This window comes from Dermacentor variabilis, chromosome 2, assembly GCF_050947875.1.
Source record: "Dermacentor variabilis isolate Ectoservices chromosome 2, ASM5094787v1, whole genome shotgun sequence".
Taxonomy (NCBI): Eukaryota; Metazoa; Arthropoda; class Arachnida; order Ixodida; family Ixodidae; genus Dermacentor; species Dermacentor variabilis.
This window is the reverse complement of record NC_134569.1, coordinates 143,028,738-143,054,702: the sequence shown is the minus strand read 5'-3', so window position 1 is coordinate 143,054,702 and position 25,965 is coordinate 143,028,738. Positions and strand designations below refer to the sequence as shown.

Sequence of the window (25,965 nt, the reverse complement as noted above, 5' to 3'; positions counted from 1 at the left end):
AAACGAAGAAGTCCGACGCGCCACGACCGGATAACGAGCGGATATGTTCGCTCCCATGCTGGACACCAACGTGTAATCACTCGCGTGTACAGACACGCGACTGGTGGCGCGTCCGAACGATCGAGTAAGTTCATTCTGGTATCCTGCTCCTAAGCCTTTGGCAGGACGGTCGCGCGAATGACCGGCGAGTGCGCGAAACAGTCCACGCAGCTGTCTTAACCCAAGCCAAAGAGAAACAGCCTACTCTCTTTTGCTTTCGAGTAATCCTGCCTTTAGGTGGCGTTAGCAGCGGAACACTCGCAACATCTCTCGTACTAGTCTGCAACTACAACCACTACTGCCGGCGCAAGCCCCGCAGCGAAGCGGGCTTACAGGAGACGGGAGCCAATCGGGGAGAACAATATCAAGGGAGGCGCGAAAGTCGAGCGCCCCCAATGCTTTGCACCTTTCTGTCCTACTATATCTTTTATCAATACTTGTTTTGAAGCTGTTTTCCGTGCAGCAAATTATTACTGATGCGTATGCTGGCGTAAACCAAGCTATATTGTGTTGTTTTCACAGGTTCGCTCATGCAAGGCTTTAAAATACGGAGAAAAAATGTGGTTTATTACCTTTTTCTTGTCGCCGAGAGGTAGCGTGACATCGCAAGACAGCGACATGCCGAAGCAAATTGTTCTCAACAGGATGAGGTATCGGCATGTGCTGCAGCGAAAATCCGGAGGCAACTTAGCACATCCTAATAGAATGCGAGGGTATTCACACAGCGAGACCCCATGCAATCTCCACCTTCCAGAAGTGCTAGGATTCAAAGCGAATAGAAGCATTTACTAATCAGTGCTCGAGATAAGGAAGAGACGTCTAGAGAAGGGAACTCGCTGATGGGAACAGATCCGTTAGAGGCATAGGTAACCGTACAAGGTAAATATAAAGTTTTTAAAGAAGAGAGTTAGGGTTAAGGATATGTAGGCTAATTGTCGGATTGATAATCATGTATAGATTACCTGAACAAATGAAGCAGGCTAGGTGGCCTATTCTTCAGAGGATGCCACTAAATCGAAGATGATGCCACCAAATCTTCATCACCGTGGTCATCATCATCACCATCATTACCTTCCAGACAGTTCGAGACGTGTTCCTATACATGAGCTCAAAGCTGTCGTATCAGCTGTTTATGTGCGCTGTCTCGGATGCTGACGAGAATTGGAACACACCTACAATTGGTTCCCTTGGTTTCTCTGTGCAACGTTCTGGTTGATGGAAACTTTTCATTTAAATTAGAACTTCATAACGCCGAGAAGAAAAGCTTCCCCCTAAGGAAATACAGAACTTCCGTTACGTGTAGCACTTCGTTAGATTGCCTTGGCAAGATAAACTGCAAAGTTACATAGGATCTCCTACCTATGCAGCTAACCGCCTAATCTCTAGACCAATGGCGTTCGCGTGTCGGCAGGAAGGACGTTCTCCAGCTGAGCTCCAGCATCGACGAGTTAGGCACCATTCAGGTGACTGTGGCTGTCTGCATCGCCTGCAGCTGGTTCATGGTTTTCTTCAGTGTCTGCAAGGGGCCCCAATCATTGAGCAAGGCAAGTTGCAAACTTTTCTCACAGCGAAGCTTTCTTTGCGTCTTCCCTCGACTTTTCGACTATTGTTGCTGCTGCAGTCTTTCACGGCGCGTCGGGGAATGCTTGAGAAAGTGTGTAATGCACATGGTGGGGATGCGGAAAAGGCGTCTGTGAGCCCTTTCGAGGAAGAAGTTCGTGGGCGTCACCACAGTGCCCTCTGGAGCTCTGTGGTCGCTGTCACAACGCCCTCTGGAACTCCGTGACCATCGACACCATGCCTTGTGGACGGCTGTAATTACGCGTTAGCGCCCCGCGAAATCTTTGCAGAACCTGCAGCGCTTACTTTTGTGCTCACATGCAACGTCCCAGAGTGGAGATAGTATGATGGGAAGTGGGGACGGAGAATGCGTAAAGCCAACGCCCTGACGAAACGGGTGAATAATAGTCACTCTTCGCTTGTGGCAGTTTGCATAAATGGTATGATCGCGGGAAAAGGGAAAGGCACCGTCAGAAAGCAGGCTTAGTTTGGGGTTTCTTTAATTCAAGGCGTGATACGACACGCTTCTGCTATTTCCGAAACATTGATTCCCACAGTGCGTTTGATCCGCATTTTTTTTATTGTTCCTTTTAGTTTTTTCATTGTTGATCCTAATAATCTAGAATGCAATGCCGGGCGTTTTGGTATAGGAACTTCTCCAGCTTTCTTATAAAAGCAATGCTATAACAGCCGTCGCTGCAGCTTAGAGGCTATGGCGTTGCGCTGTAGGCCATGGGTTTGATACCGGTCGAGGCGGCCGCATTTCGACGGGGGCGAAATGCAAAAAAAAAAAAGAAGAAAAAAAAAACGCTTCTGTAATTTTATTTAAAGGTGCACATTAAAGAACACATGGTATTCTAAGTAAACCAGAGTCAGCGACTACGTAGCGCCTCATAATCAGGTCGTGGTTTTGCAATATAGAAGTCCAGAATTAAATCTAATTAAGGGCTGTATGAAGGACGGGGACCACAAGAAAATAAGGTGTGGGGCTGCTGAGCACGAGGTCGCGGGATCGAGTGAGTGAGTTGGAACGTTATGTAGGTCCTGAGGGGAAATCAATCCGGCGGCTCCATTCGCGGGATCGAATCCCGGCTACGGCGGCCGCATTTCGATGGGGGCGAAATGTGAAAACACCCGTGTACTTAAATTTAGGTGCACGTTAAGGAACCCCAGGTGGTCGAAATTTCCAGAGTCCTCCACTACGGCGTGCCTCATAATCAGAAAGTGGTTTTGGCACGTAAAACCCCATATTTTTTTAATTTTAAGAAAATAAGGCAGAATACAGACACGCGCGCGCGCTCGGGTGTGTGTGTGTGTGTGTTTGTGTGTGTGTGTGCGTGCGTGCGTGTGTGTGTTTGTGTGTGTGTGTGTGTGTGTGTGTGTGTGTGTGTGTGTGTGTGTGTGTGTGTGTGTGTTTGTGAACTGTCGTTGCCGAAGTTTGTGCGTATCCCTCTGACGTTCCCAATTCCTTCCTTTCTCGTTGTTTATTTTTTTTATTTGTTTGTTTATTTGTTTTTTGCCATTCCGTAGTGGTGCGATGTCTCGCTCTCGCGTACTTTGACTCGACTAAAGAAAATAGCATTAACTTCCATCGTCAGGCGCACATGCAGAAAACACGCGCTCGTACGGATTTCGCGTTTGCTTACGCAAATGTCAACGAGCCCATTCCCATCTGTGGCTGCCGGCAAGGGTGCAGCGCGGTTCCAGAAGAAGCATCGGTGCCTCATGCAGAACCTGGCCGCTTCGCTGCCACAAGGCTTGGGTATTTCCTCGCGACGTTGGGCTGGCCATACGAAAGCAATTGAAACAAAGGAGCTTCCACCGAACTGCATCCCAATGCCCTCTAGGAGCCTGAATTCTGTTAGAAGGCAATCGGATTGAACTTATATCACCCCAATGCCCTGGGATTGAGCTTCCATGATCGCCGGCGTGCGTGCATGCGTAATCTAATTTCTTGTTTCTCCTAGAGACTGTTATAGAGGGTTGCAGTTAGGCCAGAGCGCCCGTGTTAGAATTACTTTTGTCCGCGTGTGTTAATTACACATGTGACGATACGCAGTAACCGCGACCGCGGCTTCATTCGTTAAGGACCACTGTCCAACGAGCACAGGATTTCAGTTCGATCTTTGTTTCGAGCCATTTGGCTTGACATTTCATTTGCGGAATGATCTAGCAACTCTGCTCCGTCGCAGGCGTCTATGGGCAGCGTCTACACGGCGTTCATGCTGTTGAGTGCGCTGTGCGCGGCCTCGCTGGTGCAGGAGGGATCGTTTCTCGGGCTGCTGGAATGTTTCAAGCCTGACCTCTGGAAGCTCGTCGACATCAAGGTGCGGTGCATAGAGCCGAAGCAGTGGAACGACGCATGCAGCCCAGTCGATAAACGCAGAATCATTTTTGGTTGTTGAATCTGAACAGCAGGTTTTTGTAATATTAAGGGAAATTCCGCACTCTGCGAGTTGGTTCGACATATTAACGCTGTTGCGCAAAACGACGAAAGGATAGGTCATGTCTTATCATTTGTTTCTGTCCTACGTTGAGATGTTGTAGCGTGATGGCGTCAAAGGTTCACGTCATAGACGCGTACCTTGCGGTAGTGCAACCTGACACGCCGCAGGCGCGTGAAAGTTGGTCGTAGGAGAGACCATTTTATTTGTAAGCTCGGTGTATCCTTGTCGCTGCATCTAGATCAAGTCCCTGACGGTTAGAATTGGTTCACGTCAGGCTATCACAAATATAGCCTCCTGTTGTTACAAGTCCTTATATCATATCAATTTAAAGCATCGTTGCCCAATGTTGTCTCAGGCCACCTTTAAGCTCACCTTTGAACATGTGCATGGGTGCGCGATGCCGCCGAAGCTCTATCGACTTTCTTTGGCCACATACGCATTCAATGTCACGTCGGATATACCCGGGACGCCTGGTAGCTTCCGGGCTGCTGTTTACGCTGCGCTGCAGCTCGGGCACCGCCTGTTCACCATCGCTCTCGTTGGTTCGCCCTTCGAGCAAAGCTGCAACTAATGAAAGAACGTGCCGATTTACAAAATGCATGCCATTCTTCTCGCCTCGCTCGCGCACGGCAGCCGCGGCGATGGCAGCAACGGAGCGACTCGGTGTGTCGTGACGTTCTGTCGTTTCCCACCTAATTTGTATGGAAAGTAAAGCTAGTTCTCCGAAGCGTGTCTCAGAGTAAATTATTTATGACGCTCTGACGCGTGGCAATATTTCCTTGCGGCTTAAATAAAGGGCTTCGAATTTCGCTTAGCGGCAGAAAATGACCAGCCGGGACTGTCGAAGCGGTACTCATTTAAAGCGAGTGCAGCACGACCCCGTCACAGAGCCTCATGCCTGTCGCAGACCTGGCACTCGGCGTCACGCCACCTGTTCTACAGCCTGGGTCTCTCCTATGGAGCGACGACGTGCTTGGCCAGCTACAGCGACTTCCAGGCCAACTTATTCGAGTAAGAGGAGAAGGTCAACGACGCAGGCATATGTGCAGCCATACAAACGGAGAGGTCGTCTTTAGAACGATCCAAACGGTACATGCTGCTTCCCAATTTTGCTTGCTTTTGTAAGCCGCATATCTGTGAAAGAAAAGTCGCTCACCTTAGATATCAGGCAAACAGTTGTGTTGTTAGAGCGTGCGAGCTACGTTAATCCAGCACGCCCGCTCTGCCATGCTGTGGAAAGTCGCTCATCTGGGCAGGACATAGGGGATTTGAAACTCGGAGGCGATTAGCGTTCCATGAGCGTCCATTATTAAAGAACTGTTTTATGGCCATATGTGAGAACATCGTATGCTGGCCACGTATGAGTAACCCAGTATTTCAATCGTTTTCTTTGGAAGTGACCTGTAGAGAACTGCTGGTTTGAAAACGTGGGCCTGCAATACACGGACAGAAGAGAAACAGGTAGGACCACGCAGAGTATTGGTGATGGCTTCGAATACAGGATGAGAGCTCGTCAGAGAGATGTTCGCTGGACATAGATTGCCGGGCCAGTGCCCACCGTCTTTTCTGAGAGACAAGGAGAAAGTCTTTCCGATGGGTAATATGTATGTGCGATTGTAGAAATCCACACAATGTTGGTGTATGTGAGCTTGTCAAATGACGCAGAAAAGCCAGCGTTATCCGCAACGAATGCTAACAAAGGTTATTATCATCAGTGACGTCATAAGCGTATTGTACGACGTCAGTAGTAAAGCAAAATTTAAATTATAACAAGTTAGAATAAGGCGACTTAAGGTGAAGTATATATTGAATGAAAGTGAATGAAAGTGGATTAAGCTTAATTGTTACAAATCAGAGCAAGGTTGATTAAATCGTATTAAGGCGGAATAAGGTAAGTTAAGGTGGATTAAGTTGGATTAAAGTTCGTACAAATTAGAGCAATGTGTGTTAGGAGGAAGCTTTAGCTCGGGCCGAACTCCGACGCGGCCTATTCAAATACATGTAAAACGCAAATACGTTTTTCTGAAATAATGCCTGGACCGATTATACTGAAATTTGTTGCATTTGAGAAAGAAAGTTAAATTCTAGTGACTGTTGGCAGCGAAATTTCGATTTAGGGCTTGAATTTTCTTAAAAAGATTTTCAAATATTTGACCATTTGAAAAAAAAATAGAAGCACGAAGTTTACAAATTCATAGCTCTGCATAAAGAACTGATATCACGGTTCTGTAAACTGCATCCATTAGATTCAAAGCGGACAAATTCGATGTGTCATTTTACATCTTACCTGAATTTGCTACGTTGGTTACAAGGGTTCATGAAAAGTTGTATTTCCCTATTACTAAATTTTTTTATATTCATGTGTAACATATCAATTTTGTCCGCTTTAGATGTACTATTAGATACAATTGACAGAATTGTATTATCGTTTATCGTTGTTGAGTTACATAGTTGTAAACTTGATAGTTCCGTCTTTTGAAAATTTTTGATTATTTGCAAATTTTTTAATAAAAACTTGACTACTTAACTCGAAAATTCAAGACCAACAGTCACTATATTTTAAGCTTTTCTTTTAAATGCAACAAACTTCGTCAAATTCGGTGCAGCGGTTGCCGAGAAAAACGAATTCTCCTTTTACATGTATTTGGATAGGAGCACCCGAGCTAAAGCTTCCTCTTAAGGTAGAGTTGTGAAGGACACGTGACAATGCACCACATCACGTATTATGGACGTAACCAATAAATCGCAGAAGTCATAATAATTGTGCATACAAATCACTCAAGGATACTTAAGTGACTGTCAATTTTTCCTTGCTTGCACTAAGGAAGGACAAAAGGTACGCGAGGATCACAGCATGAGCGAAAAAAAGCTGAAACCAATGTTAGCGAGCCTGTGACGACAAATGGGGGCTATTTATTTATTTATTTATTTATTTATTTATTTATTTGTGAAGGAAAATCACAAAGAACAGCTGTGACGTTAGCTTGGACGAGTTTAGAGGGGGAATCACTTAGGTTGTGGCGCCGGTTTAAACGTGCCAAAATGCGTTCGTATAGGTAGGTCTACGCGACCCGACGGGACATTTACCATCGTCTCGATCAGGTGGTACAATTGATCATGTATTTGTAAAGGGTGAAGAACGCGCTAAACGTCAATCGATATGTCTTGTATATTTCATTTCACTTATTTTCACTCAGGACCGAGGCATTACAGAGAGGAGTGGTTGGTATCGAAACCAAATGTAATACATATTTTAGCAGCGTAGTAGCTTTACAAGAAGTTGTTAACAAGAAATTCTTTTGAATTCGTGGGCATTGACCATTGAAACAATGGAAGCGAGAGGGTGGTTACAGTCTCCGCTTGCTTTGGGCATGAAAGAATTGAAATGAAGATTAGCGCGGCAACATAGCACGTGAGCCTTGAACTGATGATCGTTCCTGAGGGAGATGTACAATTGTGGCAACGAAAAATCGTCACTTAAGGTAGGATTGTGGGAACGTAGGAATTGCTTCAGCATAGAAATCACCCAGAACCGCGCAGCTGTTTGCACCAGTGACGGGTGTGAAGTTAGTAATAAATCTAGGATGGTTGCACTCGAAGACGTCGTACGGGCCGGTAGCTTAAGTAAATGAGTAAGGTTAAAATCGGTACAGATGTTAATGAAAGCTTCACATTCTGAGGAACCGCTATTCGGCACCGGGTAATTGGAAACACCGGGTAAAGAAAATCGAAGACTCTTATAAGAAAAAGGGGCGCGGTATTGTACATTACTTGTAACTTGCGCAACACGTCGTAAAATTCAAAGAAAAAACCTGGTGGCATTCTCGGAGGGCGATAACAGGCGCGAAAGATGACGTCCTTGTGGTTAAGATTGATGCATACACCAACTAATTCTAATGGTGATGAAACGGGAACATCGAAACAAGTGAAATCACCAATCACTGCAATTAATACACCGCCACCTGCACGCATGCCGCACGGATGAGATACAATAAGCAGTGAGGATCATTCGCTTAGTTCAGAGAATAAAGGAGACAACTTAATTAATTTGAGTATTGATTCGACACAAAGAATGTCATTACATGCATGACGTCAACGCAGCATCCACGTGGCGTGCCATAGTATAACTTTTACTAACATGTCACGTAAGAAAGTAAACACACTGAGCATTAACATAAGCATCTACACCAAAGCTTCGCCTCCACCGATACCCACAGTGCGCGGGATCGACACAATTTTTTGCATAATGTTAAAGCGGGAAACATGAACCTTTCCGGAGCTTTGTTAACTTGCATGCAAAATTTCGAAGTTTTTTTTATGACATATTTTTAGCAGTTACTGCTTGATGAGTTTTGAAAGATAAGAGCTTGAAATGGAGATGGTAGCTATATTGCCCCGTTGTGCGTTGCGTTGTTCTTTTCTAGATGATCGCGTTCACCAAATTATCGCTCTCACCCCGTTATCACTCGGCGCATCAGCCCTTTGTTAAATTCAAAACTCCGTAAAAATTTTCGACAATTTGAGCGCGAGACGGGCGTTTCCAACCAGATTGCACGCGCGACGCCGAATAGCGTTGTACGATTTCGAACCAACACGAGCACCATCCATCGCTTCGCAGCGTGCGCTGACGCATATCTTGACAGTCGGCAGCCTTGACTATGCAGCGGGCTTACGTTCGACGACCGCCGACCGTGCTGGCCGCTATCGCTGTCACTTCATTATTGCCACCTGTGGCCACCCGCGTTCTTGTCGCTGTTGTTTTTTGAGCGTTATGCCGCCATGAATCACCAACTCGTCTGAACCTGCGCTTTGATTAACCGCGTTCGCAGAAACCACTTGTTCTTCTAACTTTATGGAATCAACGTGAAAAGTCAGGGCCATATTCGCAAAGCTCTTCAATCCTAAGTGCTGTTTGCCTTGCTGGCCGCATTCGCTAATAAGATTGGCTGATGTTCGCACTTGTGAAAAATTCTAGTGTAAGAGGTTGCTGTGAATACGGGCCCGGAAGGGTATATACTTATAACGCATAACGCAGCCTTCGGAGTAGCAGCGTATACGCACGGCATCCCGAAAGCGCCGTTTGTGATACTCAAATGATCTACCCTGTAGGTAGGTCATGCGTCGCGGAATACCGCCAAGGGTGGCAGACAAAAAAGCTTATGCGTTCATCCCATGTGTTGCTGGAATGAATAATGTGGCGTAGTTTTTCACGTGCTCCGTTCTCGATTTCACCACGATAGACATGTAGTGAAGGTCTGCCTGCTGGACTTGGCGTATTGCCTGATGGGTGCACTGTTCGTGTTCGGTCTCTACGGCAACCTGGCCCACTCGTTCCACATTGAGATCGGCGACTTGGTCACACAAGGTGCGTGCGCTTTATCTCAGTGACTCGCTATAGTCACGCGTTAAGGACCTATTCAAACTGGTCGGTTACCGCTCTGCGACTCTACCGACGTAGCTTCAATACAAATAACATCATTGCAGGAAATACTTGCGTGAGAATTTTTTTTTTTAGGCGAAGCTTTGCGAATCTCGCCGGGTTTTCGTAATCGCGGCTGCTGCGGTGTGGCTGTTCTCCTGCCGAATAGTCCAACCAATCACAGCGGAAGACGCGCGTGACGTCACCGCCGCTGGGCTCCTTGCACCACTACCAGATGGCGCTCGGCTTCGTGCATCTGCGGCACTAGCGGCGGCATTGCATTAGCCTCTTTACAATACCTTAAAGCCTTCTGTGTCATGTTCTGCGGACATTCAACAAACACAAACTCATGTTTTGACTCTTTATACACTCACACAAAACATCGCTCTATATAGATTCCAACTCGTTCGATCTGCTGCTCTTTATTTTAATTTCTATTCAGGGTGAGCCACTCTGACGACGCCATTACGTAACTTCCTGGTTATGCACGTATCATTGTTCTCTACGTCTCATAGATATATTTTGTGATGTTGTTCCGTCTAGTCTGCTCTTCATACTGTATTAACGCCCACGTTGAGGCACCTGACGGGCAATAATCACCAGCCTTTTCGTTACCAACCCACCCGTTTTTATATCCGAGCTCCTGTAATCCCACAGCGTAAGCCACAATACCCAGCCTCGTAAATAAAGAAATTCATTCATTCATTCATTCTGTAGGAGGACGCAGGCCACGACTATGAATGTTAACTTGTTCAACCTTCTATTTTGCTTACTATAATATAGTCTTAACTTTGAGCACTCGTAACCAAGACCTATGGTGTCCTTTGGAGTGTGACGTGACCTTCGCTCTTGCCTTACTTCTGCATCCACTAAAATAGCGTAAATGTCATTTCACGAGACGAATCTACCGGTACAGCCTTTTCTCTTTAGTGACTCCCTAATAGGGCGTCATAGGGTTTCGAGCTTTCTCGTGTCTCTCGCGAAACCAAAAATATCTGGGGGGGGGGGGGGGTTAGGTCTGAGAATTTCATGAGCGGGGGCCAAATGAGTTTGAGGCTAATTTGTCTTTTCGGTACAGATTATTTAAATGTAGATTCTCGTCCAAAGAAAAAATAAAACAACAACAAAACAAGAAAGACACGCAGGTGAAAACAATAGTTACCTTGATATTCCGCTTCCTCTGAGTTAAGAACAGGCGACCTTGGTGAACCGCTGGAGAGCACGGCGATCACTTTGCCTCCTTGACGATTTCCATCTCCGATGTTGACAATGACAATCAAAGAGTATAACTACAAAGGATGTTTTTCACTACACTATTTTAGCTCACTGTGAACCTCCTCATCCGCAGACCTTTTCAAATGCGGGAAGGGGTGGCGTAACTGAGCGCTTGAAAAGATTTGCTTGATTCGTGGAGGTTAACGTCCCGAGGGAAGACCCGGGCCCATGACAGACGGCGTAGGGGACAGCGCCGGATTAATTTTGACCAGTTGGGTTTCTGTGATGCGCGCCCAATGGGCGGTACACGAGCGTCTTTACATGTCATCCCTATCAAAATGCGGCTGCCGTGGCCGGGATTCAATCCCGCGACCTCGGGCTTAGAAGCCAAACACCATAGACACTAAGCAACCACGGAGGGCTAGAAGAAATTGCCGCAGCTGCAGCTACGATACGACAAACGATGCTGCGCTAGTTAGTCCCACTTTTACAACGCTATAGCACTTTGCCTTGCGTCGAATTTCACCCCCCCCCCCTGCCCGCCTGCCTTCCCCCTCTCCCTACCCCTCCACTTTATCGCTGTTTAATGTTCGATAAGAACTGTCGGTGGATAGAGGCTGCCTATCGGGTGACTAATATTTCACGCTTCGACGCAGGCATAAGCTACACTTTCGTCGGCTTCCCGGAGACCACCAGCTCACGCTACCTCCAGCGGCTATGGTGTTTTCCCTTCTACCTGATGGTCTTCGTCGTCACATTCGGAAGCGAGGTATGTGAATTCTTTGCAAGTCACCGTTATACTTTCTGATGCACACTGCAGCGTGGAAAAAGTAGTTGTAGTTTCGACTCGAAGGGCGATGCGTTGACAAAGAAAGCAACGTGAAAGATTATTGCATGGAGATAGAGATTCTTGTTGGTGGGAGGAAAAAATTGGGTAAAGTGCAGCTAAGTAACTGTCTCTCAGATGAGGACACCTCAACCGCGCTGCACAAGAGGGAGAGGGAACTGAAAGAAGGGTGAAAGAGACGCGGCGGCGGCGGCCCGAACAGCGCGCGTGGGCAAGTTGGTGGCCTTCGCTTATGGGGCGCGGTGGCGCGCCTAGTCGTGGTGAAGCAGAGCTTCCTGCGCGGCGAGAGCCGCGTCGCACATCTGTCGCACGTTGCTGTCGATGGCTGGGCATTGGACCAGCAGGGCACGGAGTGCAGCCGCGAGAGCGGCTATGAGTGCGTCCCTGGGGTCGCTGCTCGGAGCGGTTTGTAGACCGCGTAACGGCTCAGGAGCGGCCGTCTGGGTGTTGCGGCCACGCAGGGCGTCACTGTATGATCGGCCCTGCGGGGTGCGAGTAGGCGTCGACGGAGCGGCTGTATGCTGCTCGTACGATGTGGCATCGGCCAGCTCAAGCGCTTTTTTCCTCGAAAGGGGCCGCTCAGACGAAGACAACAACACGGCCGCCTTCCTCTCGCGCTGCCACACGGGACAGCTCGGCTCTGTCGAAGGGTGTCGACCACCGCAATTGACGCAGCGTGGCTTCTCCGCGGGGCAGTTTCCTGTAGGATGCGAGTCACCGCAGCGGAGGCAGCGGGCGTCGCGGAAACAGGTGGCGCCGGCGTGGCCGAAAACGCCGCAGCAGTCGCACTGAAGTGGTCGGGGGAGGGCACGAACGGCGCGCAGCTGCTTGAAAAGCCGCACGTTCGGAGGCACGACGCTCCTGACGAACGTGACGGTGACGCTTGCGCCACTCCGCGAGCATGACAGCACCGCGACGGGTGCCTCCAGGTTTTCTTTCACTGTGCGGGCGTCGAAAGAAGGGTCGACCCCATAAATGACACCCACACAGGAGTTGCTGTGCAGTGCCTTCGAGCGCACTGCCACGTCACCAATGACGCACACCTCGAGAAGGGGCGCCGAGTCGGCACCGCGTGTCACGTCCACAGCCACCACGTTGCGACGGAAGTTGACACGAACGCGCCTCGCGCCCGGCACGGCGGATAGCTGAGCGGCGACACTGTCTCGCGAGAGAGCCAGGAACGTGGCTCTGCGCACGATGGGCCGGTAGAGGAACGTGACGGCGGTATCGTGAGCGACCCCGCTGTCAACGGGTGGAGAAAGCGGCTCAAAGTCGACGAACTGTCGGAATCGGCGTCGTCTTCTTGCGGCGTTTTTCGGCTTTTCCGCTGCGGGCTGGCAGGCTTGCGAGTCCTTAGCGGCCGCGAGCGGCAGCGGAGAGTTTCTGATGAAGTGCTGCCCTGTTCCCTCAGGAACTGGGGTTTGCGTTCTCGGCCGGCTGTGGTTGGAAGCGGGGCCGTCGGCGGCATCCTCGAGAGCGCCGGGAGGCACCACCGCCGTCGCGCACGGACCCTCGTCTGGTGCGGTGGACTCTGCGGTGTTGAGCGGAGGCGACGAGCAGGCCTCCGGCGACGAAAGCAAGGGGCTCTCCGGGCGGATAGGACTTGCCTCGAGTGAGGCAGTCGCGTCATTGCGGGAGGACGTAGAGTCGGAGCCAATCATGCTTGCGGTTGGCAAGTAGAAGGTGCCGGCGCTCTCGTCGGTGTCGCCTGTCGACGGGCAGCTCGCACTGTCGTCGGTGGAGGCCGCCGATGTGGGGGCCTCCGCGGTGGTGTCCGTTGAGGCGGACGGCGCGGCGTGGTGGTCGCTGGCAGTAGTTTTCGGCGCATCAAAGGGAAATGCGCGGAAGGGAGTATCCAGCGCAGATGGGGCGCGCGTGGATGGTGTCGTGCTCACTTGAGGAGGCGTGCATGACGACGCGGAGCTCGTTGAGTCCGTCGAGAGTGCGCGTAGCGTACGAGCTTTCAGCCCGCGCTTCCAACGTAAGGCAGGAGGCGATCTGCCGGAGCGTGACTGCCGGCCACGTGGGTGGAGCTGCAGGGCTCATCTGGACGCCGGGCCATCGGTGCAGTCAGGAGTTTGCTTCGTCGGCCTCTTCCTCTGCTGCTTCTTCGGAGGGTCGCCCATGAGATGGGGCCTCTGTCTGTCGTTTGAGCCCTGAAAAGGGCTGCGCTCGTAAGCGAGATCGAATGCGGAGACGTACGCGCGCGAGAGGTGGCGGGCGAGCTGTAGTCGTCGGAGCGAGGGGCGATGCGACCGCTCGCTTCGAGTGCCCGGAAACGTCTCAGTAAGGCCAGTTGAGTGGTCAGTATCGATTCCAGTAAACAATCGCTTTAGAAATAAATACGCGGGCAGTTACGCGAGCAAAACGCATAAAATACCGTAAACACGTAAAACGCGTAAAACACGTAAAACACGTATAAATACGGGACCAAAAACACGTCAGAGTTGATTCTCAGACGGCGAGGAGTCGCGATGACAATGCTGGCGTTATGAGCGCGCGTGTCACAAAGAGGACGTTCCACGTTGTCGCACTCTTTACCATTGCACTGTGCCATGCCTCCGAAGCTCGGCAGATCACGTGAGCTCCCACATTGAGCACACAGGAAGACATCTCGCAGCGAGGCATCAGCCTTCTCAGCTGACTCTCACATGCTCGCCCTTGCATCAGCAACAGATCACGGGACCTACGCAACTCGGTGTGCGGGTGTCACGTAGGGTGGCATGGAGGTCCTTGTGATTGCGTTCGCGATCAAGCGAATGCATATAGTTACACTTTGTGTTGTCTTTGCTTTGTAAGTCCATTCCTTTGACCATGCTATTTAGTCCATGGCAGTATGTTGCGCAGCGAGTCCGATAGAATGGACATTCGTACGCTTGACACCCAGAAGTGCAGCACTACGTCGCAACATTTCTTAAAATGTTGCCTGGGCTTCGCAAGGGTCCATGTAAGGTAGTTCTGGTACGACGACAACAATATCAACTACTAATGCAACGATGACTATGTTCCTGTCCTCAGCGCGGGCAGATGAATCTCCTTCCACGCTGTTTTGTTTCTGCGAAGTTTGCTTTCGCTCGGCGATTTTGTTTCCATCTCTGTTGGCCTGGTATTCTTGCGTTCGCTGAATGACGTTAGTTCTCGCACGTTTAACAGACTGCTTCCCAGATTGTGGAGCCCTTACCTTATGTTTAAGCACGACAGGAACTGTGTCAGGTATGTGAAAGCTCATCATCTTTCGTATAGCGTGTTCTTTATCTTTTATTTTTATCTGTACCAAACCTTTAAATGTCTGCAGCAAATAGAGTAATTCCAACCTTTGGGCTAAATAACTCGATGGGGCGATCATTCTTCGGAAGAGAAATAAAAATGCCCAATTGAATAATTAAGATATGTACACTAATTAATACTTCAGTGATTTGCTTTACGACATATATTTCAGTCTACGTATTGTAACTAGTGAGTATCCAAGGCATGTAGACCTGGAACGAATTATTAGGATGGCACCGGTTTCGGGTTACGCACCGTCAAATTCGTGGTAAAGATGCCGTGTTGTTCCACTTAATTTTAATTAAGAATACGCTGTTTGATACATTGAAACACAAGTATAACTGCAACGCCATTACATTTCATCGGACCCTTTGTAAATAATGCCTCAAAACTGGTGTAGTGTAGCTCCGAGAATTCGTTTCAAGCAGATATGCCTTGTGAAATCACCGGACACAGGTCGTAAACTTTAACATGTGCCGTAAATAATGAATTAAACAATTGATTCGTACTATTATGTTAATTACACTAAGGTTTATTTTGATTTCTCGTAGAAATAATGGCGGCCTCATCGAGTAATTTAGCTCAACGGTCAGAATTACGTTAGGTGTCATATGCAATTTTCTTTTAAAATTTGGTGCAGCTATAGAAAGAGCATCTGGCATATCCAATTATGCTGAGAAAGCAACTACAATATTGGAGAAGTCGCTAAGCGCGCAAGAGCAGGATGACTAGCTTACACAATTAGTACTACGTTTGCTATTGCCAAATAGAAATAACGCAAGCACGCAACTTTCAAAAAAAAAAAAGTGACTGCGAAATTCGTATGGCAGAGAGTGACAATTGAACATCCTTAACAATATCATCTTCCAGGACTGAAGAATTAGACATGCTCGCAAGACGTTAATAAGAGACTTGTTTCATCGATAAAATGTCTACTTAAGAGGAAGCTTTAGCTCGGGTGCTCCTATCTAAATACATGTAAAAGGAGAATTCGTTTTTCTCGGCAACCGCTGCACCAAATTTGACGAGGTGTGTTGCATTTAAAAGAAAAGCTTAAAATCTAGTGGCTGTTTGTTTCGAATTTTTCAGTTATGTCGTCAATGTTTTATTAAAAATTGGCAAAAATTAAAAATTTTCAGAAAACCAAACTATCAAGTTTGCAACTCTGTGACTCAACAACAAAAAATGATAATACAATTATGTGACTTGCATGTAATTCATGTCACACATGAATATAAAAAAATTTGGGAATATGGAAATACAGCTTTTGCAGAACTCTTGTAATCAAAGTAACAAATTCACGTAAGATGTAAAATGACATATCGAATTTGTCCGCTTTGAGTGATCTAATGGATGTCGTTTACAAAACCGCGATATCGGTTCTTGATGCAGAGCTATCAATTTGCAAACTGTGAGCTTCAATTTTTTTCAAACGGCCGAATATTTTAAAATCTTTTTTAAGAAGAATTCGGGCCCTAAATCGAAATTCCGCTTCTAACAGTCCCTGGAATTAAACTTTCTCTCTCAAATGCTACAAATTTCATTAAAATCGGTCGAGGGGATATCTCAGAATAACGTTTCTGCGTTTTACGTGTATTTGAATAGGCCGCGTCGGAGTTGGGCCGGAGCTAAAGCTGCCGCTTAAGAAAGAATGTGCTTTAATGCGTGTCTGCAGGAAAACGGGAAAGAAAGGGGAGGAGTGGGAAGGGGCGGCTGTTAAGGTCGGCAGATGGTGCCGGCATCAGCAGACGGATATTTTTCCTTTCATGAAAGCCTCCCTTATTTTAGCCGATTCCTTCGCAGCACCTTCTGCTCAACCCTGAGCGCTTCGCACACTCTCGGGGCTCTCTTTCTGACGTGCGCAGACCTGCCTGGTCGGAGGTTTCCTCGGCAGCCTGAAGGACAACTACCCAGCGCTGCGCAGCCGCCCAACACTGACTGCGCTGGTTGCGTGCGTCGCCGGCTTCGCTCTAGCGGTGCCCTTCACTTTTCAGGTGCTGAACTCGCGCGAGCTGCGTATTGCAGCATCCCGCATATCAGCCAACTGTATCAGCGCGAATAGTTTGTCGAAAAATGGGCGTGCGGAAGAAAGTCTCGGCACACACCCACACACAAAAGAAGTTCGTAGGCAGACTGTGCAAAAGTATAAGGTGTGAGAAATAAGCAATAGATTTCGTAAATATATGCTAGCGACATCCCGAGCAGGGTTTATTTGTGTAGTCGTACAGGGGAAATAGCAGCTGTGGAAACACGTATGTCAACATAGACGAGCTAGAACATAGATAATTAAAAAATAATATAATGAAAGGTGTGTATGATGGACTTGTCTCAGCTGTGGCATACTGTTTCAGCAGATCCTGTGATTTGCGAAGTTTTTTTTTAGCGATTGGTAATTCCACTGGTTTATTTTGATAAATCACGGTGTTGCGAAATAAGGTTGAGGTGGGTCTATGAGGGGCGTGACATCTAGTCGAGGAACAATGAATAGTTATGTCACGGTATGCATATAGAACGGCCAGTATGCAACTCAAAAATTGTTCTAGGCTCGAACGACGTTTTTTTTTTTGCTGAATAAATTGTTAGACAATCATTTATAGTCGGTTGCATTGCTTTAAAACGATAATAGCTGAAGAATGAGCGCGAAGCTGTGGGTCGCATAAAACACTTTTGTTGACATGCCATCACAACGCAGGTGAAACTGCGGTTTGCAGAACTAAATCCTGCCTGTGTGTTTTTAACCCAACGTTTGGCTTTCGCTCCTCGTCACACCATCAACTTCGAGGTGCTCTAGAAGGCAGATTACTTGAAGATGAAAACTCTTCGCTGAGGGGTTCGCACACGATTTTACGGGACAAGTACGGTTTCTCTCTTCTGGCATCAATCGAGTGACTGATGACAATTTGGTTGTCATTGGTCTATTACTCCAGTAATGATGAGGGTAATCAGATCTTTTTTTAAAATATCTGTCACATAATTCTCGAGTGGTTTAGTGATCCATCGCAAGGTGGCACCATATGTTGGCTCAAATATATTTCAACGATTGGCATTACGGCCAAGCACATCGATGATATTCCACCCTTCGCACAACTACAGACGTCTTATATTGGTGCGTGGCCCGTGCGTTTTTCTTCTGTAGTTGTCGTCATGATTCGTTTGTCATGATGTCATGATCGCCGATTTGGATTCTTGTCTAAAAGAGAGGGAGCTTTCTTTCTGTAAATATATTAAGGAGCTTCCTTTCGCTGTTTCACTCGTTTTCCTGGTCGGTGGCCGGAATTTCACCGCCAATAAAAAGGACACGCGTACTTATGTAAGTTGTGGTGGAGCATATTCCTCGCCGGACGCCAACAGCAAATATGCCAGACAGCTTGCAACGTCGCTGGCGGCACTGCTCATCATGCTAGCGTCGTGAGACTCCTGGCAACTGCCAGGGCACTGTTTCTGTTGCGCGGCAGCTATTGCATCGCGCGCTACGTAGTGGCAACATGTCGCCCGCACGTGTTGCTAGAACACCGTCGGAAGAGCTTCAGCACAGAGATGAACCTTCAAACCAAGCACGTACGCAGGATTTCATTCCGGGTGGAGGGGGGGGGGCAGCCTAAGGTAACTTCTATGCAAATGAGGGGGAGGGTACTTTACTAGTACAAATGTGAATAACGTCCACCATTCGACATAAAAACGCGTAAACCCACAAAAGAGAAATGAAATAAGGGGCCGTGTAACGTAAAACTGTTCCAATATGTTTTTATACCAATCTCCTGACGTCAAATTTGCGTGACCGCCGACGAAAGCATCGAAGGGTCACCCTCAGGGTTGTCTGAACAAACCAATCAAATGCTCCCCTCGTTCATAGGAGGTCAATTTTGTTTGCTTGAAAAACGAATAACATTACCTGCACTGTGCGGCTTGTCTTATCTAATTGGCTCACAGGAGGTGAGGAGCGTGCTCAAGTAAACCATGCTCTCCTGCACGGGTGAGCTATAGCCAGTTCGGGAGCGATCGGCGGCAGCCATCTTTTATTTCTTTCGTAGCGGGGCAGCCCTGCGGCTATTCAGAAGAAAATTCACTTTTGTTCGGCATAATAATGCATCTTTAACGTGTACACGTCACTTTCACGCGGTAAGATTTTGCGCTTTTGTGACGTCGCGTGAGAGGCAGGTGAAGTAGGTGCAGCCCGAAAGCTTTTAACCAATAGCCGAGGGCTAATGGCGAAAAGGCGTCGAATCATAAATAACTATTTTTGTTTTGTTCGGTCAAATTATGCATAACCAGTGTGTACACGTCATATCAGATGGGGAGCTATCGCGGTTTTCGTGACGTCGCGCGACAGACAGGTGAGGGGGGGGTCGTCCAAAAATTTTTGACCAATCGCGGTGGGGTGATTGCAGAATTCTAATAGAAAAGTTTGGAATAGTTCTAGGTTATAGCGCCCAAGGTGTATTTTACAGGTATGCCCTGTGCGATACACCTCTCCTTTACTTGGCAAACAAGGAACTGCGTCAAATGGACTTACGTAGGAAAGAAGCGCAGGAAGAACACTGCCAAGGACAAGTAAAGAAGCCAAAGTGTAAAATAAAGAGTACTTTAGTAGAATACAATTAAAAAAGCAGCAGTTGGCAACCAAGGCACACAAACCGCGCGGGGTTGTCTTACTTCGCCAGTCAATCACAGAAGTAAACAAAATTGTCGTCATGCGGCCTTTTCAACATGACGTCCTACTTGATACCTCCGGAGGGTCTGCTGTTCTTGAGTCTTTTCATCGGCAGAAGCAATGAGGTGTGCAACAGACATGGACAAAGTGCATGGAGTCTGAGCATTTCACTCTCCAAAAGTCTGCGGTGCCGTTTATTTCACTGCTGAACCCGTTTTACTCAAGAAGCTATACTGCCAACTAAAGTGAAACTTGACAATAAATAGTTGCAGCAAAGCAAACATGTTATTTTAGTTCAATAAAGAATTAGGGTTTGGCCATTCCACTATAATAGGCGAAGCAAAAGTATAAAATTACGCGCTAATCTTTTTTTGTTTGCCGCCTTATTTGGGTAACAGAAAAAGTTTGAAGTACGAATTATTTGCAGCCTCCCGGAGGAACAGTGGCTGGCGGTTATGAGGGCGTGGGCGGGGCTTCACTGCAGACTTATATTGTATCCGACTATAGCAGCGTTTTTAAAATTAGCTCTGGAAGAACTATAGAGAAATATATATTTGCGGAACCGTCAAAGTTTTTTTGGATCCCTCGTTTATGGTCTACCAAGTTAAGTTATTTGTTATTTGGGAAGTTACGTAAGGATGCGTGGCTGCCAGTCCAGTACAACTTCGTAGGGCGCAGGATGCTGCAATTCTAGACGTACTACGCCCACCGCGGAAGCTTAGAAAGACACTTACATAAGCACAGCAGAGAAGTGGCTACATCAGGCGGCTTGACTGATAAGTGTAGAAGCGTCTTTCAAAACACACAGCATTGTTCTCTACTTTCGGCGGCGTTTTCTCTACTTCCTCTTTAAATAAAAAGATGTTGATCTGTAAATATTTTCATAAACAACGGTTAAATTTGTTAACTTTCGCTTTTTCTTCCTGTTTCGCTGTTGCCTCGGTTGCCGACAATGGATTCCTTAGTAGATCGCTTAATTTCTCAACGCCTTGGGACTCTTGTTTCCAGTTGGCAATATTGCACGAAAAGTGCTCTATAAAATTAGGCAAAAACCACACGAGGTAACAGATGACATTCATGTTGCTTATGGATTTAACGTTTACTGCAGGGTTTGATGATGCACGCTGTTTCGCATTATATTATTTTTCGCCTTACCTAACCTATATCGCTGGTATATGGTTCCGAGAATCTGTCAGCGTCGCGGCGAGCCGTTACTTGAGGAAATAATGAAGCAAAAGGAAAAGTTAAACGCAATTGGCGTTTTCTCTCGCCGCAACTCGTTCCACGTGCATACAGACCAGCTGACCACGAACCGCGAATCCCTTTTCTGGTCCCTGGATCAGTCTAAACGAAGAAGGTTGCGCTAACGAAGCAACAGCGAAGCGCGTGACCGTCGAAAAGGTGGCCACAAATGAATGCATTTTGAGTTAATCGCGTGGGCACCGAATCAATGAGGAAACTGGCCTTCACACCTCAAAAGATGCCGATAACTACCGCCATACAAAATGAGTGAAAAAGGAAGCAACATGTTGACCGCCGAATAGCTGTAAAGTTTCAACATTGATCTGGCGGCGCTTTAGGAATGTGTGTGAGATGTGGTGGCGTGGGCGGGGAGGGGGGGGGGCGGGCCCCCCCTTGGGTACGTGCCTGCTTCAAACACCTTCAATGCTTTGCCCTGCTGGCGAAACTGCTCAGTTTCTTTAATGCGACAGTAAGTATACTGGCGCTCCGGGTTTGATTACGCCGTCACCGTTGCAGCTGGCGTCGTCGTGCTGTCCCTATATCGACGGCTCATGCGCCGCTCACGCGTGGTGGGCTACATGTTCTCCAGAGACGCGGAGTGCGTTTGTCCGCAAAAAATAAGGAAGCACCGTTAACGCACCGTAAACTCTTCGTTCAGTCAGCTCGGTGAGGTTTTCTGGGGCGAACACGTTCGGAGACACTTTCGCTTTCGCGAGATTTTACGTGGCTAGCGAGATTTTACGTGACCAGCTCCGGACGCGTTTCACGTGTCTGGGCGTCAGCGTTCCTGGCCAGTGCAGCCGCATTGTTACTTTGGGGCAACAACAAAACAGCAACAACAAAAGCATGGGTTGCAATTTGATTGCCTAGCACGAGAATTATGGCGCTTGGATTACGTTATTCCTGCACATATTGTAATTCTCGCCGCTCATGGAAAGAAAACTAAGTTTTTAGATGCGCACGTAATCTTGTGCAATAACACGGCAATGAGAATTGCTTAATCTTTTATTGATCAACTACTATGATTCTGCCGTAATCTTTTATTGGTCAACTACTGCGCTTCTGCCCCTTGATCCGCCTAAAGGCTTCGAGAAGTATTGATTTGTTCAAAAGCTGTCAGAATTGGAAGCGGTGCGTTGGGATTCGCGTGGACAAGCCTAGCCGCTCCGACATGTCCGCCTTTCTGCAGTTTAACTGTCTGATTATGCACCAACTGCGTTCTAAACCTCACCATAGGCTTATTTTGCAATTTGTTCCGGTAATTTTTTTTTATTTGTACAGCTGCGAATGGGGCTCGCTAATCAAACGTATATAGTGAAATTGCAAAACCTCCAGGTTCTGCAGTTTTTGCTATGATATCTGTTTTGTAAAAAATCAGAAAAAGAAAGAAAGAAGAAATACAGGATAAAGGAAAACGCATTTTGGGAGCAACATTTCTGTGGAAGCCTGTTTGGGCCACCATGCTGTGAATCACAATTACGATATGAAGACCACCATTGTGAAGGCAACCATTGGGTCGTGAGTGCAATTTCTGCAGCTTACTTGCAGTTTTTGATATTAAAGTGCGTCCTGGTAAGCCCGTTACAGAGCAGCTTTTCTGACATTGACGTTGCTAAAATGTCGCCAATAGAAGATATGGAAGAATCCGTAAGGCAGCTTTCCCACAGAGTTCATTTTCCATAACCGAGATGGCCACGTTCCTGCTTGCTTCCCTCTTAAAGCCGAGACACGCTTTGACACCTTGGACGGTGGGGGAAACGTACGGTGGCCATAATAATGTCGCTGACCCCCATCTTGGTACTTCAATCGCGATTCTAGCCCGAGGCCCGCCATGTTGGTTGCGTCAAAGAAGGCGGCGCATGGAGAAGAACACTTCGAGGTGATTTATATTGTCTATTGTTCTGTCATGTCGATAAAGAAGTCGCCAGGCGCCAAGGAAAAATTTGTCACTAAACGGGCCAATAAGTCCCTAACTCTAGCGACGAGATCGCTGGCACTGTGCCAACATTGCCGAGACAACGTGCCTGGTATTGTGCCGGCAGGAGCTCTGCCGCTGCTAGATGGCGGCCTCAGAACACGAATTCTCGCGAAAGTGAAAGCGTCTCCAAAAGTGAACGCCATGGAATGCCTCCCCAGGAGAGCGTTCGACCTTTTTTTGCTAACACGAACGTTGTGGGCACGCATTTGTTTACGGTGTTTGGATGGCACCGCTGGCGCGAGTTGTTGTGGTCGCACCGCTGGTGCGATCGGTTGGGAACTCGGCGCTGACGCCCGTTGTTGCACCTGGGTCGCAAGCCCCAAGGGTAGCGTTGGCCTGGCGGCCTGGGGTACAACTGGAAGCATCCGAAGGTCCCGGCAAAGCATGAGTCGACTGGTAACAACAAAACAACTTGTTTATTTAACATCGCAAAGAGTTGGCGGTCAGGTTGACCGAAGTAGAGAGACGGGAGAGCACTTTACTCAACAGAAGAAATCGGAGCCCTCCTTTTGGCGTCCGGGGCAGCTGTTTTTATACTCTCGCAGTTGAGGGCAAGAAGGAATCCCTCAATAGACGAGCACGTGATTGTACAATGGGATAAGGTGACGCATACTGTCGTAGCGCCGCTGGTCGGGCACAAAGACTGGGAGGAGAAGGTAACTCCTACTCTCGTAGCGCCTTCGGTCGGGTACAATGGCTGGGAGGAGAAGGAGACTTCTACTCTCGTAGCGCCTTCGGTCGGGCACAATGGCTGGGAGGAGAAGGTGACTTCTACTCTCGTAGCGCCTTCGGTCGGGCACAATGGCACATACACTCACACACGCACATGAAGACACGTGGCATCGGAACATGCCTGGACGCGCTTGGCGGGGAGCGTAGCGGCGACGCCGAACGGGCCAAAATGTCTGCCGCTTGGTTGCAGTCGCGCCGGCTAAACCGCGCGTCGTAGGCGAAACGTAACAGACCGCCCCGCCGGGGGAAGGAGATCCCGATGGACAGGGGACTGCATCCGCTGTCCGGAGGGATGTCGCTCGATGATGCTCATAACCGAAGTCGGGCGTCCCTCGACGTTTCTTGAGCGCAGCGCACAGAGAAGGCCTCGTTCTCTCGTTCAGGTTCGCACAGGACACTGCAAAGTGACTTCGGGAGAGTTCACATTTTTGTTCTCGTTCCCGGCAAGCGTTAGAACTACGCTGAAACTCAACCGCTCAGTCAGCAAGCACGGCACAACCCTCACTAAGCCCTGCCAGGCTCTTTCCCCTTTTTTTTACCACTGCCTAGTTCCTTACAGTAGTCTAGCATCACTCAGAACGCGTCCACAAATTGGAAAAGTGCACTAGAAAGCATATAATCACTTTGAAACACTAAACAAAAGCAATATGTTAAAAAAATCCTGCCTCAGGAAGAAAAACATCAGTAACAAACAATTTTGAGGCTGATTCCTACGTTAGGGGCTTCGACTTAAGCCATCGGCGTTACCGTTGAGACTCCCCTTTTTGTAACGCACCTCAAAGGAATATTGTTGCAAAGCGAGGCTCCAGCGCAGGAGGCGGCCATTTTTGGGAGAGATGGTCTGCAGCCATCGGAGAGGGCAGTGATCCGTCTCAATGATAAACCTCGAGCCGGCTAGATAGCATGACAATTTCTGAACGGCCCACACGAGACATGCACACTCTTTCTCGGTGGCGCTATACGCCTGCTCACGACTGGTCAGCTTACGACTAGCATACAGGACGGGGTGTTCTACTTCTCCATTTTCCCGTTGGCACAGTACAACACCCATGCCTCGCTCACTAGCATCGCACTGAACAATGAACCCTTTAGTATAGTCTGGCGATCGTAGCACAGGCTGGCTTGTTAGGGCACTCTTTAGGGCGCTAAAAGCTCTTTCCTTTGTCTCGTCCCAGACGACTGTTTGAGGCTCTGTCTTTCTTAGAGCATCCGTCAGGGGAGCCGCGATATCAGAGTACCTGGGGATGTACCTCTGATAGTAGCCGGCGACACCTAAGAACGACCGAATATCGGTCTTCGTGCGCGGTTGCGGGAAGTCTCGCACAGCGGCCACCTTTATTTCAGAGGGGCGGCGACGACCCTGACCAATCACGTGACCGAGGTAGACAACCTCGGCCTGTGCTAACTGGCACTTAGGAGCCTTGATTGTCAAGCCCGCTTCGCGCAGGCGGGTTAGCACTGCCCGCAAGTGTGCCATATGCTCAGACCAGGATGCGGAGAATATCGCTACGTCGTCTAAATACGGTAAAGCGAATTCTTGCTGTCCCCGCAACACTTTATCCATGAGGCTTGAAAAACAGTATGGCGCGTTCTTCAAACCAAAACTCAACACTTTAGGACGGAATGTTCCCATTGGTGAAATGAACGCCGCATACCTACTAGCCTCTTCTGTAAGTGGAACCTGCCAATAACCCCTGACAAGATCTAGGGTGGAAATAAACTGAGCGCTACTAACTTTCTCAAGGCGCTCCTCGATGTTAGGGATCGGATAAATTTGATCCTTAGTGATGGAATTAAGCCTGCGGTAGTCGACGCAAGGACGAGGTTCCTTGCCCGGTACCTCAACTAAAATCAAAGGGGAGGTATAATCACTCTCACCTGCCTCAATAACACCGAGCTGTAGCATTTTCTTTACCTCAGCCTCCATAATATCGTTCTGGCGGGGTGACACGCGGTACGCCTTGGATCGTACTGGCTCTGGGGAGGTAAGTTCTATGTCATGAGTAAGTACAGAAGTCCTACCAGGCCTCTCAGAGAACAGACATTGAAACTCTTGTAATAGCTGGTGTAGTTCGGTTTTCTGCTCAGGCGACAGCGGTGCTTTACTGATAAGGTCACTAATGACTTGATCGGTGTCTTCCCTGTTCGTCACTGAGCCTAGTCCCGGAAGCTCGACCGGAAGCTCTTCAGGAACGTTTACCATCATGCACACCACTGCTTCCCTTTGTCTATAAGGTTTGAGCAGATTACAGTGGTAAACTTGCTGTGCTTTCCGCTTTCCTGGCAGACTCACCACGTAGTTAACGTCCGACAGTTTCTGAACAATTCGTGCTGGGCCCTCCCACTGCACGTCTAGTTTGTTGTTTAGCGATGTGCGCAATATCATGACCTCATCGCCCACCTCAAAACGACGAGCCCTGGCTGTCCGATCATAATAAACCTTGGCCCTCTGCTGGGCCTTTGTCATTGCTTCACCTGACAACTCCTGTGCCCTTCTTAAGCGTTCGAGGAGCTTAAGCACGTACTCCACCACGACTGGGTCGTCGCCCCTGCCTTCCCACGATTCTC

The 25,965-nt window shown here is 48.2% G+C and overlaps 1 protein-coding gene across 4 annotated transcripts in view; it reads left to right on the top strand.

Annotated features, from left to right (window-relative positions):
- Positions 1-3,796: 3,796 nt before the first annotated feature.
- Positions 3,797-25,965, top strand: part of LOC142572797 (sodium- and chloride-dependent betaine transporter-like) — a 108,412-nt gene continuing 86,243 nt past the window's right edge. For all 4 annotated transcript variants that reach the window (XM_075682159.1, XM_075682158.1, XM_075682157.1 and 1 more), the window contains exons 1-5: positions 3,797-3,926; positions 4,954-5,057; positions 9,287-9,411; positions 11,337-11,449; positions 16,660-16,788. In XM_075682159.1, coding sequence (XP_075538274.1) covers positions 3,798-3,926; positions 4,954-5,057; positions 9,287-9,411; positions 11,337-11,449; positions 16,660-16,788 — 600 coding nt within the window. In that variant the 5' untranslated portion in view covers position 3,797. The remainder of the gene's footprint in view (positions 3,927-4,953; positions 5,058-9,286; positions 9,412-11,336; positions 11,450-16,659; positions 16,789-25,965) is intronic.